This window comes from Oncorhynchus mykiss, chromosome 5, assembly GCF_013265735.2.
Source record: "Oncorhynchus mykiss isolate Arlee chromosome 5, USDA_OmykA_1.1, whole genome shotgun sequence".
NCBI classification, from domain to species: domain Eukaryota; kingdom Metazoa; phylum Chordata; class Actinopteri; order Salmoniformes; family Salmonidae; genus Oncorhynchus; species Oncorhynchus mykiss.
This window is the reverse complement of record NC_048569.1, coordinates 28,109,161-28,124,228: the sequence shown is the minus strand read 5'-3', so window position 1 is coordinate 28,124,228 and position 15,068 is coordinate 28,109,161. Positions and strand designations below refer to the sequence as shown.

At 48.9% G+C, this 15,068-nt stretch overlaps 1 protein-coding gene across 1 annotated transcript; it reads right to left on the bottom strand.

Annotated features, from left to right (window-relative positions):
* Positions 1-11,449: 11,449 nt before the first annotated feature.
* LOC110523534 (neurofilament light polypeptide) lies at positions 11,450-14,407 on the bottom strand. Its single transcript, XM_021602316.2, has 4 exons — positions 13,269-14,407; positions 12,768-12,892; positions 12,173-12,624; positions 11,450-12,038 (listed from the first exon to the last, which is right to left on the bottom strand). The coding sequence occupies exons 1-4, from the start codon at positions 14,316-14,318 to the stop codon at positions 11,749-11,751; spliced, it is 1,917 nt and encodes a 638-aa protein (XP_021457991.2). The 5' UTR covers positions 14,319-14,407; the 3' UTR covers positions 11,450-11,748.
* Between the last annotated feature and the right edge of the window lie 661 nt (positions 14,408-15,068).

The following is a 15,068-nucleotide window of genomic DNA, read 5'->3' as shown; positions in this document are numbered from 1 at the left end:
ATTGGACACGATGTGGAAAGGCACACAACTGTCTATATAATGTCCGTAGAGCTCCAAGCCAGGATTGTGTCAAGGCACAGATCTGGGGAAGGGTACCACAACTTTTCTGCAGCATTGAAGGTCCCCAAGAACACAGTGGCCTCCATCATTCTTAAATGGAAGAAGTTTGGAACCACCAAGTGTCATGTACTGTCATGTTGTCTTGTCTCTGTCCTTTCCCTTCACCCTGTCTCCCTCTGCTGGTCGTGTTAGGTTACCTTTTCTCCCCCGCTTTCCCCCAGCTGTCCCTTGTCTCCTCTAACTACCCATTCACCCCGTTCCCCACCTGTTCCCTTTTTCCCTCTGATTAGGTCCCTATATCTCTCTCTGTTTCTGCTCCTGTCCTTGTCGGATTCTTGTTTGTTTGTGTCATTCATGCCTGAACCAGACTGTCGTCATGTTTGCTGTAACCTTGTCCTGTCCTGTCGGAATCTGCCGGTCCATCTGAGCCTACCTATGTTTGGTAATTAAAGAAGCTCTGTTTAAGTTGATTCGCTTTTGGGTCCTCATTCACGCACCGTAACAGAAGAATCCGACCAAGAATGGACCCAGCGACTTCGGATCCTCTCCACTCAGCCGTCGAGATCCAGGGAGCGATGCTAGGCAGACACAAGCAGGAATTGTCTGCTGCTCGACATGCCGTTGAGACCCTGGCCACCCAAGTCTCCAACCTCACAGAACAGGTTCACCATCTCCGCCTCGATCCACCGGCCACTTCCAGGGCTTTCGAATCTCCGGAGCCCAGAATCAATAACCCGCCGTGTTACTCTGGGGAGCCCACTGAATGCCGCTCGTTCCTCACCCAGTGTGATATTGTGTTTTCTCTCCAGCCCAACACTTACTCCAGGAGCACTGCTCGTGTCGCCTACGTCATATCTCTCCTTATTGGACGGGCTCGTGAGTGGGGCACGGCAATCTGGGAGGCAAGGGCTGAGTGTACTAACCAGTATCAAGACTTTAAGGAGGAGATGATACGGGTTTTTGATCGATCTGTTTTTGGGGAGGAGGCTTCCAGGGCCCTGTCTTCCCTATGTCAAGGCAATCGATCCATAACAGACTACTCTATTGAGTTTCGCACTCTTGCTGTCTCCAGTGGCTGGAACGAGCCGGCCTTGCTCGCTCGTCTTCTGGAGGGTTTCCGCGCAGAGGTAAAGGATGAGATTCTCTCCCGGGAGGTTCCTTCCAGCGTGGATTCCTTGATTGAACTCGCTATTCGCATTGAGCGACGGGTTGATCTTCGTCACCGAGCTCGTGGAAAGGAGCTCGCGCTCTCCGTCGCCTCCCTCTCCGCATCACTACCATCTTCCTCTGCCGGCTCGGGTGCTGAGTCCATGCAGCTGGGAGGTATCCGCATCTCGACTGAGGAGAGGGAACGGAGAATCACCAACCGCCTCTGTCTCTATTGCGGTTCCGCTGGTCATTTTGTCACTTCATGTCCAGTAAAAGGCCAGAGCTCGTCAGTAAGCGGAGGGCTACTGGTGAGCGCTACTACTCCTGTCTCTCCTTCAAGATCCTGCACTACCTTGTCGGTCCATCTACGCTGGACCGGTTCGTCAGCTTCCTGCAGTGCCTTAATAGACTCTGGGGCGGAGGGCTGTTTTATGGACGAGACCTGGGCTCGGGAACATGACATTCCTCTCAGACAGTTAAAGGAGCCCACGGCCTTGTTCGCCCTGGATGGTAGTCCTCTCCCCAGGATTCAGCGTGAGACGCTACCTTTAACCCTCACTGTTTCTGGTAATCATAGTGAAACCATTTCTTTTTTAATTTTTCGTTCACCTTTTACACCTGTTGTTTTGGGCCATCCCTGGCTAGTTTGTCATAATCCTTCCATTAATTGGTCTAGTAATTCTATCCTCTCCTGGAACGTCTCTTGTCATGTGAAATGTTTAATGTCTGCTATCCCTCCTGTTTCCTCTGTCTCTTCTTCACAGGAGGAGCCTGGTGATTTGACAGGGGTGCCGGAGGAATATCACGATCTGCGCACGGTGTTCAGTCGGTCCAGGGCCACCTCTCTTCCTCCACACCGGTCGTATGATTGTAGTATTGATCTCCTTCCGGGAACCACCCCCCCCCCCCGGGGTAGACTATACTCTCTGTCGGCTCCCGAACGTAAGGCTCTCGAAGATTATTTGTCTGTAGCTCTTGACGCCGGTACCATAGTCCCCTCCTCCTCTCCCGCCGGAGCGGGGTTTTTTTTTGTCAAGAAGAAGGACGGGTCTCTGCGCCCCTGCATAGATTATCGAGGGCTGAATGACATAACAGTGAAGAATCGTTATCCGCTTCCTCTTATGTCTTCAGCCTTCGAGATCCTGCAGGGAGCCAGGTTTTTCACTAAGTTGGACCTTCGTAACGCTTACCATCTCGTGCGCATCAGGGAGGGGGACGAGTGGAAGACGGCGTTTAACACTCCGTTAGGGCACTTTGAATACCGGGTTCTTCCTTTCGGCCTCGCTAACGCTCCAGCTGTCTTTCAGGCATTAGTCAATGATGTCCTGAGAGACATGCTGAACATCTTTGTTTTCGTTTACCTTGACGATATCCTGATTTTTTCACCGTCACTCCAGATTCATGTTCAGCACGTTCGACGTGTCCTCCAGCGCCTTTTAGAGAATTGTCTTTTTGTGAAGGCTGAGAAGTGCACTTTTCATGCCTCCTCCGTCACATTTCTCGGTTCTGTTATTTCCGCTGAAGGCATTAAGATGGATCCCGCTAAGGTCCAAGCTGTCATTGATTGGCCCGTCCCTAAGTCACGCGTCGAGCTGCAGCGCTTTCTCGGCTTCGCGAACTTCTATCGTCGTTTCATCCGTAATTTCGGTCAGGTGGCAGCTCCTCTCACAGCCCTTACTTCTGTCAAGACGTGCTTTAAGTGGTCCGTTTCCGCCCAGGGAGCTTTTGATCTCCTCAAGAATCGTTTTACATCCGCTCCTATCCTTGTTACACCTGACGTCTCTAGACAGTTCGTTGTCGAGGTTGACGCGTCAGAGGTGGGAGTGGGAGCCATCCTTTCTCAGCGCTCCCTCTCTGACGACAAGGTCCACCCATGCGCGTATTTTTCTCATCGCCTGTCGCCGTCGGAACGTAACTATGATGTGGGTAACCGCGAACTGCTCGCCATCCGGTTAGCCCTAGGCGAATGGCGACAGTGGTTGGAGGGGGCGACCGTTCCTTTTGTCGTTTGGACTGACCATAGGAACCTTGAGTACATCCGTTCTGCCAAACGACTTAATGCGCGTCAGGCGCGTTGGGCGCTGTTTTTCGCTCGTTTCGAGTTCGTGATTTCTTATCGTCCGGGCTCTAAGAACACCAAGCCTGATGCTTTGTCTCGTCTCTTCAGTTCTTCAGTAGCCTCCACTGACCCCGAGGGGATTCTCCCTGAGGGGCGTGTTGTCGGGTTGACTGTCTGGGGAATTGAGAGGCAGGTAAAGCAAGCACTCACTCAAACTCCGTCGCCGCGCGCTTGTCCTAGGAACCTTCTTTTCGTTCCCGTTCCTACTCGTCTGGCCGTTCTTCAGTGGGCTCACTCTGCCAAGTTAGCCGGCCACCCTGGCGTTCGGGGTACGCTTGCTTCCATTCGCCAGCGTTTCTGGTGGCCCACCCGGGAGCATGACACGCGTCGTTTCGTGGCTGCTTGTTCGGTCTGCGCGCAGACTAAGTCCGGTAACTCTCCTCCTGCCGGCCGTCTCAGGCCGCTTCCTATTCCCTCTCGACCGTGGTCTCACATCGCCTTAGATTTTGTCACCGGACTGCCTTCGTCAGCGGGGAAGACTGTTATTCTTACGGTTGTCGATAGGTTCTCTAAGGCGGCTCATTTCATTCCCCTTGCTAAGCTTCCTTCTGCTAAAGAGACGGCACAAATCATCATCGAGAATGTTTTCAGAATTCATGGCCTTCCGTCAGACGTCGTTTCGGACAGAGGTCCGCAATTCACGTCTCAATTTTGGAGGGAGTTTTGCCGTTTGATTGGGGCTTCCGTCAGTCTCTCTTCCGGCTTTCACCCCCAGTCTAACGGTCAAGCAGAACGGGCCAATCAGACTATTGGTCGCATCTTACGCAGTCTTTCTTTTCGCAACCCTGCGTCTTGGTCAGAACAGCTCCCCTGGGCAGAATACGCCCACAACTCGCTTCCTTCGTCTGCGACCGGGCTATCTCCTTTTCAGAGTAGCCTCGGGTACCAGCCTCCGTTGTTCTCATCTCAGTTCGCCGAGTCCAGCGTCCCCTCCGCTCAGGCTTTTGTCCAACGTTGCGAGCGCACCTGGAAGAGGGTCAGGTCTGCACTTTGCCGTTATAGGGCGCAGACTGTGAGAGCTGCTAATAAGCGTAGAACTAAGAGCCCTAGATATTGTCGCGGTCAGAGAGTTTGGCTCTCCACTCAGAACCTTCCCCTTAAGACGGCTTCTCGCAAGTTGACCCCGCGGTTCATTGGTCCATTCCGTATCTCTCAGGTCATTAATCCTGTCGCAGTGCGACTTCTTCTTCCGCGATATCTTCGTCGCGTCCACCCGGTCTTCCATGTCTCCTGTGTTAAGCCCGTTCTTCGCGCCCCCGCTCGTCTTCCCCCCCCCCCCCCCATCCTTGTCGAGGGCGCACCTATCTACAGGGTCCGTAAAATCTTGGACATGCGTCCTCGGGGCCGTGGTCATCAGTACCTAGTTGACTGGGAGGGGTACGGTCCTGAGGAGAGGAGTTGGGTTCCCTCTCGGGACGTGCTGGACCGTGCGCTGATTGATGATTTCCTCCGTTGCCGCCAGGTTTCCTCCTCGAGTGCGCCAGGAGGCGCTCGGTGAGTGGGGGGGTACTGTCATGTACTGTCATGTTGTCTTGTCTCTGTCCTTTCCCTTCACCCTGTCTCCCTCTGCTGGTCGTGTTAGGTTACCTTTTCTCCCCCGCTTTCCCCCAGCTGTCCCTTGTCTCCTCTAACTACCCATTCACCCCGTTCCCCACCTGTTCCCTTTTTCCCTCTGATTAGGTCCCTATATCTCTCTCTGTTTCTGCTCCTGTCCTTGTCGGATTCTTGTTTGTTTGTGTCATTCATGCCTGAACCAGACTGTCGTCATGTTTGCTGTAACCTTGTCCTGTCCTGTCGGAATCTGCCGGTCCATCTGAGCCTACCTATGTTTGGTAATTAAAGAAGCTCTGTTTAAGTTGATTCGCTTTTGGGTCCTCATTCACGCACCGTAACACCAAGAGCTGGCCGCCCGGCCAAACTGAGCAATCGGTGGAGAATGTTCTTGGTCAGGGAGGGATGGTCTCTAAGACAGAGCTCCACAGTTCCTCTGTGGAGATAGGAGAACCTTCGAGAAGGACAACCATCTCTGCAGCACTCCACCAATCAGGCCTTTATGGTAAAGTTACCAGATGGAAGCCACTTAACAGTAAAAAGCGCATGACAGCCTGCTTGGAGTTTGCCAAAAGGCACCTAAAGACTCTCAGTCCATGAGAAACAAGATTATCTGCAAATCCAAGATGGCGTAGCAGTCAGACGTCTTTGTCCTTCATCTTGTCCGTGTCCCATGTATATATCCTTTATATTTTTTTCTTCGCATATCTTTTTTATATTTCTCTAAACCTCACCTTCATAATAGTCTCCTGCAACCCACCTCACCCAACATGGTGTGGATCTGTTTTTTCTAAAGTATATTTATTTACCTCCGGAACCTGAATCCCCCAACAGAAGCTAGCTAGCTCACTAGCTACTAGCTAGTAGTCAGCTAACCACTGCTAGTGGTCATCAGCTAACCTTTAGCTCGGAAAGCTCTCACCACTTTGTACAACGCGACTCAAACCGGACATATTTTCTCTCCATATCCCCAGATTCCTACCGCAAGCTCTGAACCTTTCACATGGATCATCGCAGCTAGCTAGCTGCAATCCGAGTGACTACTCCTGGCTAACGTCTGTCCCAAAGCAAGCACCAATTAGCCTGGAGCTAGCCCATGCTAGGCCTATTCTCCCGGCTAGCTGAAGAGCCCATCAGCCACTCCTGGGCTACAATACCCTGACCCCTTCTACTGCCGGTACGGGGCACTGAACCTCGCCGATCCTTGACGAGTGGACTACCGACGTAATCTGCTCGAGGGGGTACTCAACTGGCCCCTAGGTCGCAACGTCCCCTGAATGCCCATCTGCTAGCCTGCTAACCACGGCCCGCTAGCTGGCTAGAGCATATTGGACTGTTAGCTGAATAGATCCATCGGCCAATTTCTTGGGCCACTATATCTATTTTGCCTATTGGACTTGGACCCCTCTGCTACTCGGAACCCTACTAATCCATCACGACTGGTCTATCAACATCAACGCACGTGGAGGCTAAATCAGTCTTTCCTCTGTCTCGGCCTGCTAGCTGTCTGAATCGCCGTGTCTCCAGCCAGCCCAACCACTCACTGGACCCCTATGATCACTGGGCTACGCATGCCTCACCCTAACATTAATGCCTTGTCCATTACTGTACTGGATAGTGATTATTGTCTTATTTCACTGTGGAGCGTATAGCCCTGCTCAATTTGCCTTAACCAACCATTTAGTTCCACCCTCATAGATATCATCCTAACCAACTTGCCCTCCAAATACACCTCTGCTGTTTTCAACCAAGATCTCAGCGATCACTGCCTCATTGCCTACATCCATAATGGGTCTGCGGTCAAACGACCACCCCTCATCACTGTCAAACGCTCCCTAAAACACTTCAGCGAGCAGGCCTTTCTAATCGACCTGGCTCGGGTATCCTGGAAGGATATTGACCTCATCCCATCAGTAGAGGATGCCTGGTTATTCTTTAAAAGTGCCTTCCTCACCATCTTAAATAAGATTGCCCCATTCAAAAAAATGTAACCAGGAACAGATATATCCCTTGGTTCTCTCCAGACCTGACTGTCCTTGACCAGCACAAAAACATCCTGTGGCGTTCTGCATTAGCATCGAATAGCCCCCGTGATATGCAACTTTTCAGGGAAGTCATGAAGTAATATACACAGGCAGTTAGGAAAGCTAAGGCAAGCTTTTTCAAGCAGAAATTTGCATCCTGTAGCACAAACTCAAAAAAGTTCTGGGACGCTGTAAAGTCCATGGCGAATAAGATAAAAACACCTACTTCCAGCTGCCCACAGCACTGAGGCTAGGAAACATTGTCACCCCCAATAAATCCACTATAATTGAGAATTTCAAGAAGCATTTTTCTACGGCTGGCCGTGCTTACCGCCTGGCTACCCCTACCCCAATCAACAGCCCTTCACCCCCCACAGAAACTTGCACAAGCCTCCCCCATTTCTCCTTCACCCAAATCCAGATAGCTGATGTTCTGAAAGAGCTGCAAAATCTTGACCCCTATAAATCAGCCGGGCTAGACAATCTGGACCCTCTCTTTCTAAAATGATCTGCCGAAATTGTTGCAACCCCTATTACTAGCCTGTTCAACCTCTCTTTCATATCGTCTGAGAAACCCAAAGATTGGAAAGCTGCCGCGGTCATCCTCCTCTTCAAAAGGGGAGACAGTCTAGACCCAAACTGCAGCAGAACTATATCTATCCTACCCTGCATTTCTAAGATCTTCGAAAGCCAAGTTAACAAACGGATTTCCGACCATTTCGAATCCCACCGTACCTTCTCCGCTATGCAATCTGGTTTCAGAGCTAGTCATGGGTGCACCTCAGCCACACTCAAGGTCCTAAACGATATCATAACCGCCATCGATAAGAGACATTACTGTGCAGCCGTATTCATCAACCTGGCCAAGGCTTTCGACTCTGTCAATCACCACATTCTTATTGGCAGACTCAACAGTCTTGGTTTCTCAAGTGATTGCCTCGCCTGGTTCACCAACTACTACTCTGATAGAGCTCAATGTGTCATATCGGAGGGCCTGTTGTCCGGACCTCTGGCAGTCTCTATGGGGGTGCCACAGGGTTCAATACTCGGGCTGACTCTCTTCTCTGTATACATCAATGATGTCGCTCTTGCTGTTGGTTCACCTCTATGCAGACGACACCATTCTGTATACCTCTGGCCCTTCTTTGGACACTGTGTTAACTATCCTCCAGACGAGCTACAATGCTATAAAACTCTGCTTCCTTTGCCTCCAACTGTTCTTAAATGCAAGTAAAATTAAACGCATGTTCTTCACCTGCCCGCCCATCCAGCATCACTACTCTGGACGGTTCTGACTTAGAATATGTGGACAACTGCAAATACCTAGGTGTCAGGTTAGACTGTAAACTCTCCTTCCAGACTCACACTAAGCATCCCCAATCCAAATTTAATTTAATAAGCATCCATCACTCGTGCTGCCAAACATACCCTCGTAAAACTGACCATCCTACCGATCTTCGACTTCAGCTATGTGATTTACAAAATAGCCTCCAACACTCTACTCAACATATTGGATGCAGTCTTTCACAGTGCCATCTGTTTTGTCGCCAAAGCCCCATATACTACCCACCACTGCAACCTGCACGCTCTCGTTGGCTGGCCCTCGCTTCATACTCGTCGCCAAACCCACTGGCTCCAGGTCATCTACAAGTCTCTTCTAGGTAAAGCCCCACCTTATCTTATCTTATCTCTTATTTTATCTCTCACTGGTCACCATAGCAGCACCCACCCGTAGCACGCGCTCCAGCAGGTATATCTCACTGGTCACTCCCAAAGCCAATTCCTCCTTTTGCCGCCTTTCCTTCCAGTTCTCTGCTGCCAATGACTGGAACGAACTGCAAAAATCACTGAAGCTGGAGACTCATATCTCCCTCACTAGCTTTAAGCACCAGCTGTCAGAGCAGCTCACAGATCAATGGGCCTGTACATAGCTCATCTGTAAATAGCCCATCTGTAAATAGCCCATCCAACTACCTCATCCCCATACTGTATTTATTTATTAATCTTGCTCCTTTACACCCCAGTATCTCTACTTGCACATTCATCTTCTGCACATCTACCATTCCAGTGTTTAATTGCTATATTGTAATTACTTCGGAACCATGGCCTAATTATTTCCTTACCTCCCTTATCCTACCTCATTTGCACACACTTTTTCTACTGTATTATTGACTGTATGTTTGTTTATTCCAATGCGTAACTTTGTGTTGCAGTATGTGTCAAACTGCTTTACTTTATCTTGGCCAGGTCGCAGTTGTAAATGAGAACTTGTTCTCAACTAGCCTACTTGGTTCAATAAATGTGAAATAAAATATTGAAGATTGAACTCTTTGGCCTGAATGCCAAGGGTCACGTCTGGAGGAAACCTGGCCCCATCACTACGGTGAAGCATGGTGGTGGCAGCATCATGCTGTGAGGATGGTTTTCAGCGGCAGAGACTGGGAGACTAGTCAGGATTGAGGCAAAGGTGAATGGAGCAAAGTACATAGAGATCATTGAGAAAAACCTGCTCCAGAGCGCTCAGGACCTCAGACTGGGGCGAAGGTTCACCTTCCAACAGGACAACGACCCTAAGCACACAGCCAAAACAACACAGGAGTGGCTTCGGGACAAGTCTCTAAATGTCCTTGTGTGGCCCAGCCAGAGCCAGAACCTGATCGAACATCTCTCGAGAGACCTGAAAATAGCTGTGCATCAAACTCTCCACATCCCACCTGACAGATCTTGAGAGATCTTGAGGTGTGCCAAGCTTGTAACATCATACCCAAGAAGTCTCGAGGTTGTAATTACTGCCAAAGGTGCATCAACAAAGTAGTAAAGGGTCTGAATACTTATGGAAATGTGATTTTTCAGTTTATTTGTATTTTTGTGGCAAAAATGTCTAAAAACCTGTTTTTCTTTGTCATTATGGGGTGTTGTGTGTAGATTGATGAGGGAGATTTAAAAAAAATGCATTTTAGAATAAGGCTGTAACCTAACAAAATGTGGGAAAAATCAAGGGGTCTAAATACTTTCCAAAGGCACTCTATATCAAAATAAGAGCATCTTAGAAATGTCTGCCTGTAGGCTACGACTGTAAATTACCTATATGAGCTGCACTTCCATTGCTTGTCCTCACATTACATGTCCTCACATGACCCAGACTGTACTGCACCTGCGGACTTGCTTCTTGGTGACGATGCTTTGTTCATTCAGAGCAATTTTAAACCCTTTCATCAGTGGACATTGCCAAATAGCATGAATAAAAACAGACTAAAGTAGCCATAGAAGCAGTCGGATATCAAATGTGGCTCTTTCTAATGTCAATGTCATGTACACCTTCCGCCCTAGTAGCTTAGAAACAGTTTTCCAACTGATATATCCACACCTCTGCAATGCAGGTGTTGGTTAATACTACCTTGTTTATTCTTTAGTGCTGTCCCTGGATGACTGCTGATTGCTGTACCTCTTCCACTCAGGATTTTAGCCAGCCCTCACGTAATGTGCTGAAGGAAGCAACTCAATTGCCAAGAGTCATAAAGTTAGCACAATGTCTTAAAAGCAATAAAAACCAGAGATGTTATCGTTCTCAGCCCTGATATGAGCTAATAACAATGCCATCACTGTCTGAAGATCATCCCGTTACTCAGCATTTGTTTCTCTGACACACTGGACCTGTTCTGCGTAGCTGATGAAGCATCTGATGTAGACCTTGCCAGACCTTGTGCTACAGCACAAAAATCTGTCAGGCCGGTGCTAGTGCGTCGTGATGTGTCGTGACAGAGAGATGAATGGTTGTGTTTATAAGATGGCTTTGCACCAGTGGTATTCAAAGTCTGGGTCGCGACCCCTAGTGGTGTCGTGGGGTAACTGCACTTGAGGAACAAAATATTAAAAGTGCAGATTATTGGATGGGACAATATACAAACATTTTTTGAAAGATAGTTTCAAAGATATAGTTTTATTAAGTAAATGTATTTATTTATTATAGATTCAAATGCATTGAATTTAAGCTTATTTGTTGATGTAAAAATCAAAACTTACGATTTTAAGGTTGTGTCATTAGATTTAGGATGTGGTGGGGTCGCAATGAATTATTGGGGAAAAAATGGGGTCCCCAGAAATTCTGGCTGACAAAATGGGGCCCCTGCTGAAAAGTTTGAGTACCACTGCTCTACACGGTCTAAACGAGATCTGACAGGCTATTGAGCCTAGTAAACCATCATGTTAATGTCTTCTTTACAAACAGCTTATAAAGCATTTAATAGATAGTTTGTTCAACATTTGTAAACCGTTTGTAAATCATGACACATAACCTGTTAATGGATTGATTGATGACTGAATCAATTGAGTCTGGACCTGCTGTAAGCAGGCCATTACATGCATTAAATTTGTGGTTAACTATGTGATCATTTTTTTAAGCACACCTTCAATTAAAAGTTTATAACGAATATATTCAACAACTCATCCTTGTTGTTGAGTTGAACAGATCTGACATAGAAATGATACATATTGTTAATTGAGTTATTATTTAGCATGAAGCACAAAAACAATAAATGACACACTCTGCATTTGAATAGTATTTATTCAGTCATCCGAAACCACACTCTCGCAGACTTGCACACAGGCACAGCACACACATTCGTACACACACACACACAAGGAATTGTGTGACCAGACTTTAATTGACTTTTTATGATCTTTGCAAGCAGTGATTTTATGCAGTAGTGCACTAAAATATGTATTGTATTGAGCACCTTGTTAACAAGCACACTGAAGTCATAAATATTGGGTATTTCTGCTGTTTTTTCAAGCTGAGGTTTTTATTAGACTGTCTTTTGGCTTGTGGAGTCTTGGGCCACAAACTTACTTTTTAGCCATTGGTTTTTCAGATTGGTCTTTCTTCTCTTCGGCAGGTTTTTCACTCTTTCCAACGGTCTTGGATATCTCTGGTTCACCTTTCTCTTCTTTGGTGTCTGCTTTGTCATCTTTTTTCTCCTCACTTTTAGCTTCAGCTTGATCCTCTTCCTCTTTATCACCCGCTTCTTTATCTTCCTCGCCTTCCTTTCCCTCCTGCTCCCCACCCTTGTCCTTATCTTCCTTTTTCTCTCCATCCTCCTTTGCAGTTTCTTCCTTCTCTTCCATCTCATCCCCAGCTATAACCAAAACATTTTATAATTGTGAATAGGGAAATAATTGGGTTAGTAGACTGTATTGTAAAAATGTTGACATCTAAGCAATGCACGACAACAATAGAGAATATTCTTTGAGGGATAATGCTAATGCTAACCTTCTTCGCCGTCCTTAGCATCCTCCCCATCTTCTTTCTCCACCTCGCCTCCCTCATCTCCATCTTCCTCCTTCTCCTCTCCCTTTTCCTCCTTCTCCTCTCCACCCTCTTCCTCCTTCTCCTCTCCACCCTCTTCCTCCTTATCCTCTCCCTCCTCTTCCTTCTCTTCCTCCTTCTCATCCTCTTCCTCCTTCTCCTCCTCCTCCTCCTGTGGTAGGCTGGCAGAGTCCTGCTGGGCTAGGCTGGCAGAGATGACATCATCTCCAGAGGCAAATGAGGAGCTGAAGAAGCGTGAAGTCATCAGGTAGGGGGCGCCAGAGCTTAGGCTGGACTGCATGGAGAACATAGAGCGGCCAAAGGAGGGTGTGGCCGACAGGGTGTGGCCGTAGACACTGGACATACCCCCGGACACGCCCACACTGAAACGAGACTCCTCCCCCTCCAGCAGCTTCCTGGAGAAGTAAAGTATCACGGGACATATATACTTTCAGAGTTAAAGGACAAAAGGTTTTCCTTGACCTGGACTTGCATTAGGATTATTACATTATATTTGTTTAAGTTGAAGCTCTGGCCAATGCTCCTCAAAGCATCCTACCTGTAGGCAGCGATCTCGATGTCAAGGGCCATCTTAACATTCAGCAGGTCCTGGTAATCCTTCAGGTAGCGAGCCATCTCCTGCTTTGTGGCTCCCAGCTCATTCTCCAGCTGGCCAATAGTATCCTACAGGAGAAGTTTAGAGGTAATGTGATGGATAATGTGTGTGTTCTTACAGCAGGTTACAAGTTCAGGTAAACTGCCAAAAAATGTTGAGTGTGACTATTAAAATGCACATTTGATGCAATATAATATTTTTCCCCTTCTACATTACTAAATCAGTTCCACTTTGCACAAATTATTAAAAACATTATGGGTGTCTTGTATTCTGATCAAGTCATCTATCTATTGATAAACAGTTTCTAAACATGCAATTAAGAAACACATTCACTATTAGATTGCATTCCTTCTGAGGTATTTGCTTGAATACAGATATAAATTCGTCCTGCAGTACCACTCCTGCAGTACCAGTATAAATTAGTCCTGCTGTACCACTACTGACCTGCATGCCATTGATCTCAGCACTCTGCTTGTCCTCCATGTCATGCAACTGTTTCTCCAGAGACTCATTGAGACCCCTGCAGGCATCGATCTCCAGCAGGCGGGCCTGGAGCTGCCGGCGGTACTCCCCAGCCTCGTCCCTGGAGCTCCTCACTGCATCGCTGTGCTGGGCCACACTCTCCGTCAGGGAGCCCACCTTCCCACGGAACCACTCCTCAGCAGACTGCATGTTCTTGGCCGCCAGCCTCTCGTACTGGGCTCGGATGTCCCTCAGAGCCCCGGACAGATCCGGCGTGGTTGCCTCCATCTCCACAGCCACCTGGGCCCCCAGCTGGGCCTGGGCCTGGAGCTCTACCACCTCCCCCTCGTGGAGCCTCTTGAGGAAGGCCAGCTCGTCCAGCAGGGTCTCCACCCTCTTCTCCAGCTCGGTCCGGGCCAGGGTGGCCTGGTCGGCACCACGCCGCGCATCCAACAGCCTTCCCTCCGCGTCCTCGCGGGCCACCACCTCCTCCTCGTAGCGGGCCTGTAGGGCGCTCAGGGCTTGCCCCAGACGTTCCCTCTGCCCCAGGGCGGCCTGCTGCTCCCCACGCGCCTCCTCCACGGCAGCCCTCAGAGCCCGAGCCTCCTGCTCATACAGGGTCCTCAGACGGGAAGGCTCCCCATGCCTCTGCCTCAGCAGCATCAGCTCAGCCTCCAGAGCACGGTTCTGCTGCTCTAGCTCCCGCACACGGTCGATGAAGCCGGCGAAGCGGTCATTGAGCTCCTGCATCTGAGCCCTCTCCTGGGTCCTCACCGTGCGGAACTCAGAGCTCACCTGGGCCGCCTGGCTCAGCTCCAGTTCCACGGAGGAGGAGGAAGCCGGGGATGAATGCAGAGCCCGTCCAGGAGAGGAGTACTGCAAACGGGAGCTCACAGAGGACAGGGGAGAGGTGTGGATTGAGTAGGCCGAGCGTGACCTCCCCCTGGTTACCACCCCTCGGGGGGCTCCCTCCACATACCAGCGGCGGTAGGAGGAGGAGGAGTAGTAAGGGTCAAAGCCGAGGGTACTCATGGCTGTGCTGGGAGGACAGGCTGCTTTGTCGGGCTCTGAGTGAATATGTCTGTAGGGCTCCGGTGAAGAACCCAGACTGATGCTGCTGCAGTGGCTCCAGCTTTTATAGCAAAAGGTTGAGCTCTGACGCAAGCAGTTTCCCAAACTCTGACTACGCAGGATCGAAAGCCTAACACTGCAACGGAGAGAGAGGGAGAATGAGAGAAAGAGAATAAGGAAGGAGAGAGAGGGGGAGGGAAGGAGATATAGAGATGGCGAGAGATGGGGAGGGAAAGGGAGAGGGGGCAGATGAAAGAGAGATGTTTGTGTTTTTGAGAGTAGAACAGAGGTTAACATGTTTTTAGTTGCTCTACAGTGTTTCTGTCATACACAGTAACCTTGACTACTAATATTCACAAGTTAATGTACAGAAAAGTAGAGTCAGATAGCTAAAGCCTCTGGCTAGTGAAGTATATTATCTGCACTGTACCTGCAGTCATTGAAAAAATGAATAGTCGCATGAGATGACTTGAGTTTGTACTCATTTGAATGAAGGTTCTGCAGTCCTCTCTACAGGGGAAGAGAATGGGCTGTCCTGACTCTCCAGCAGCTTTTGTGTTCCTATTATACACAGCATGTAATCATACAGTGGCACGGCACCTCCCCTGCTGGCCAATAGGAGAAATACACCCATGACCTCTGAAAACCTGCAATGATAAACACAGAACACACAGCTGGATTGTATTTGGTCAAATACATGGTCAAATATGC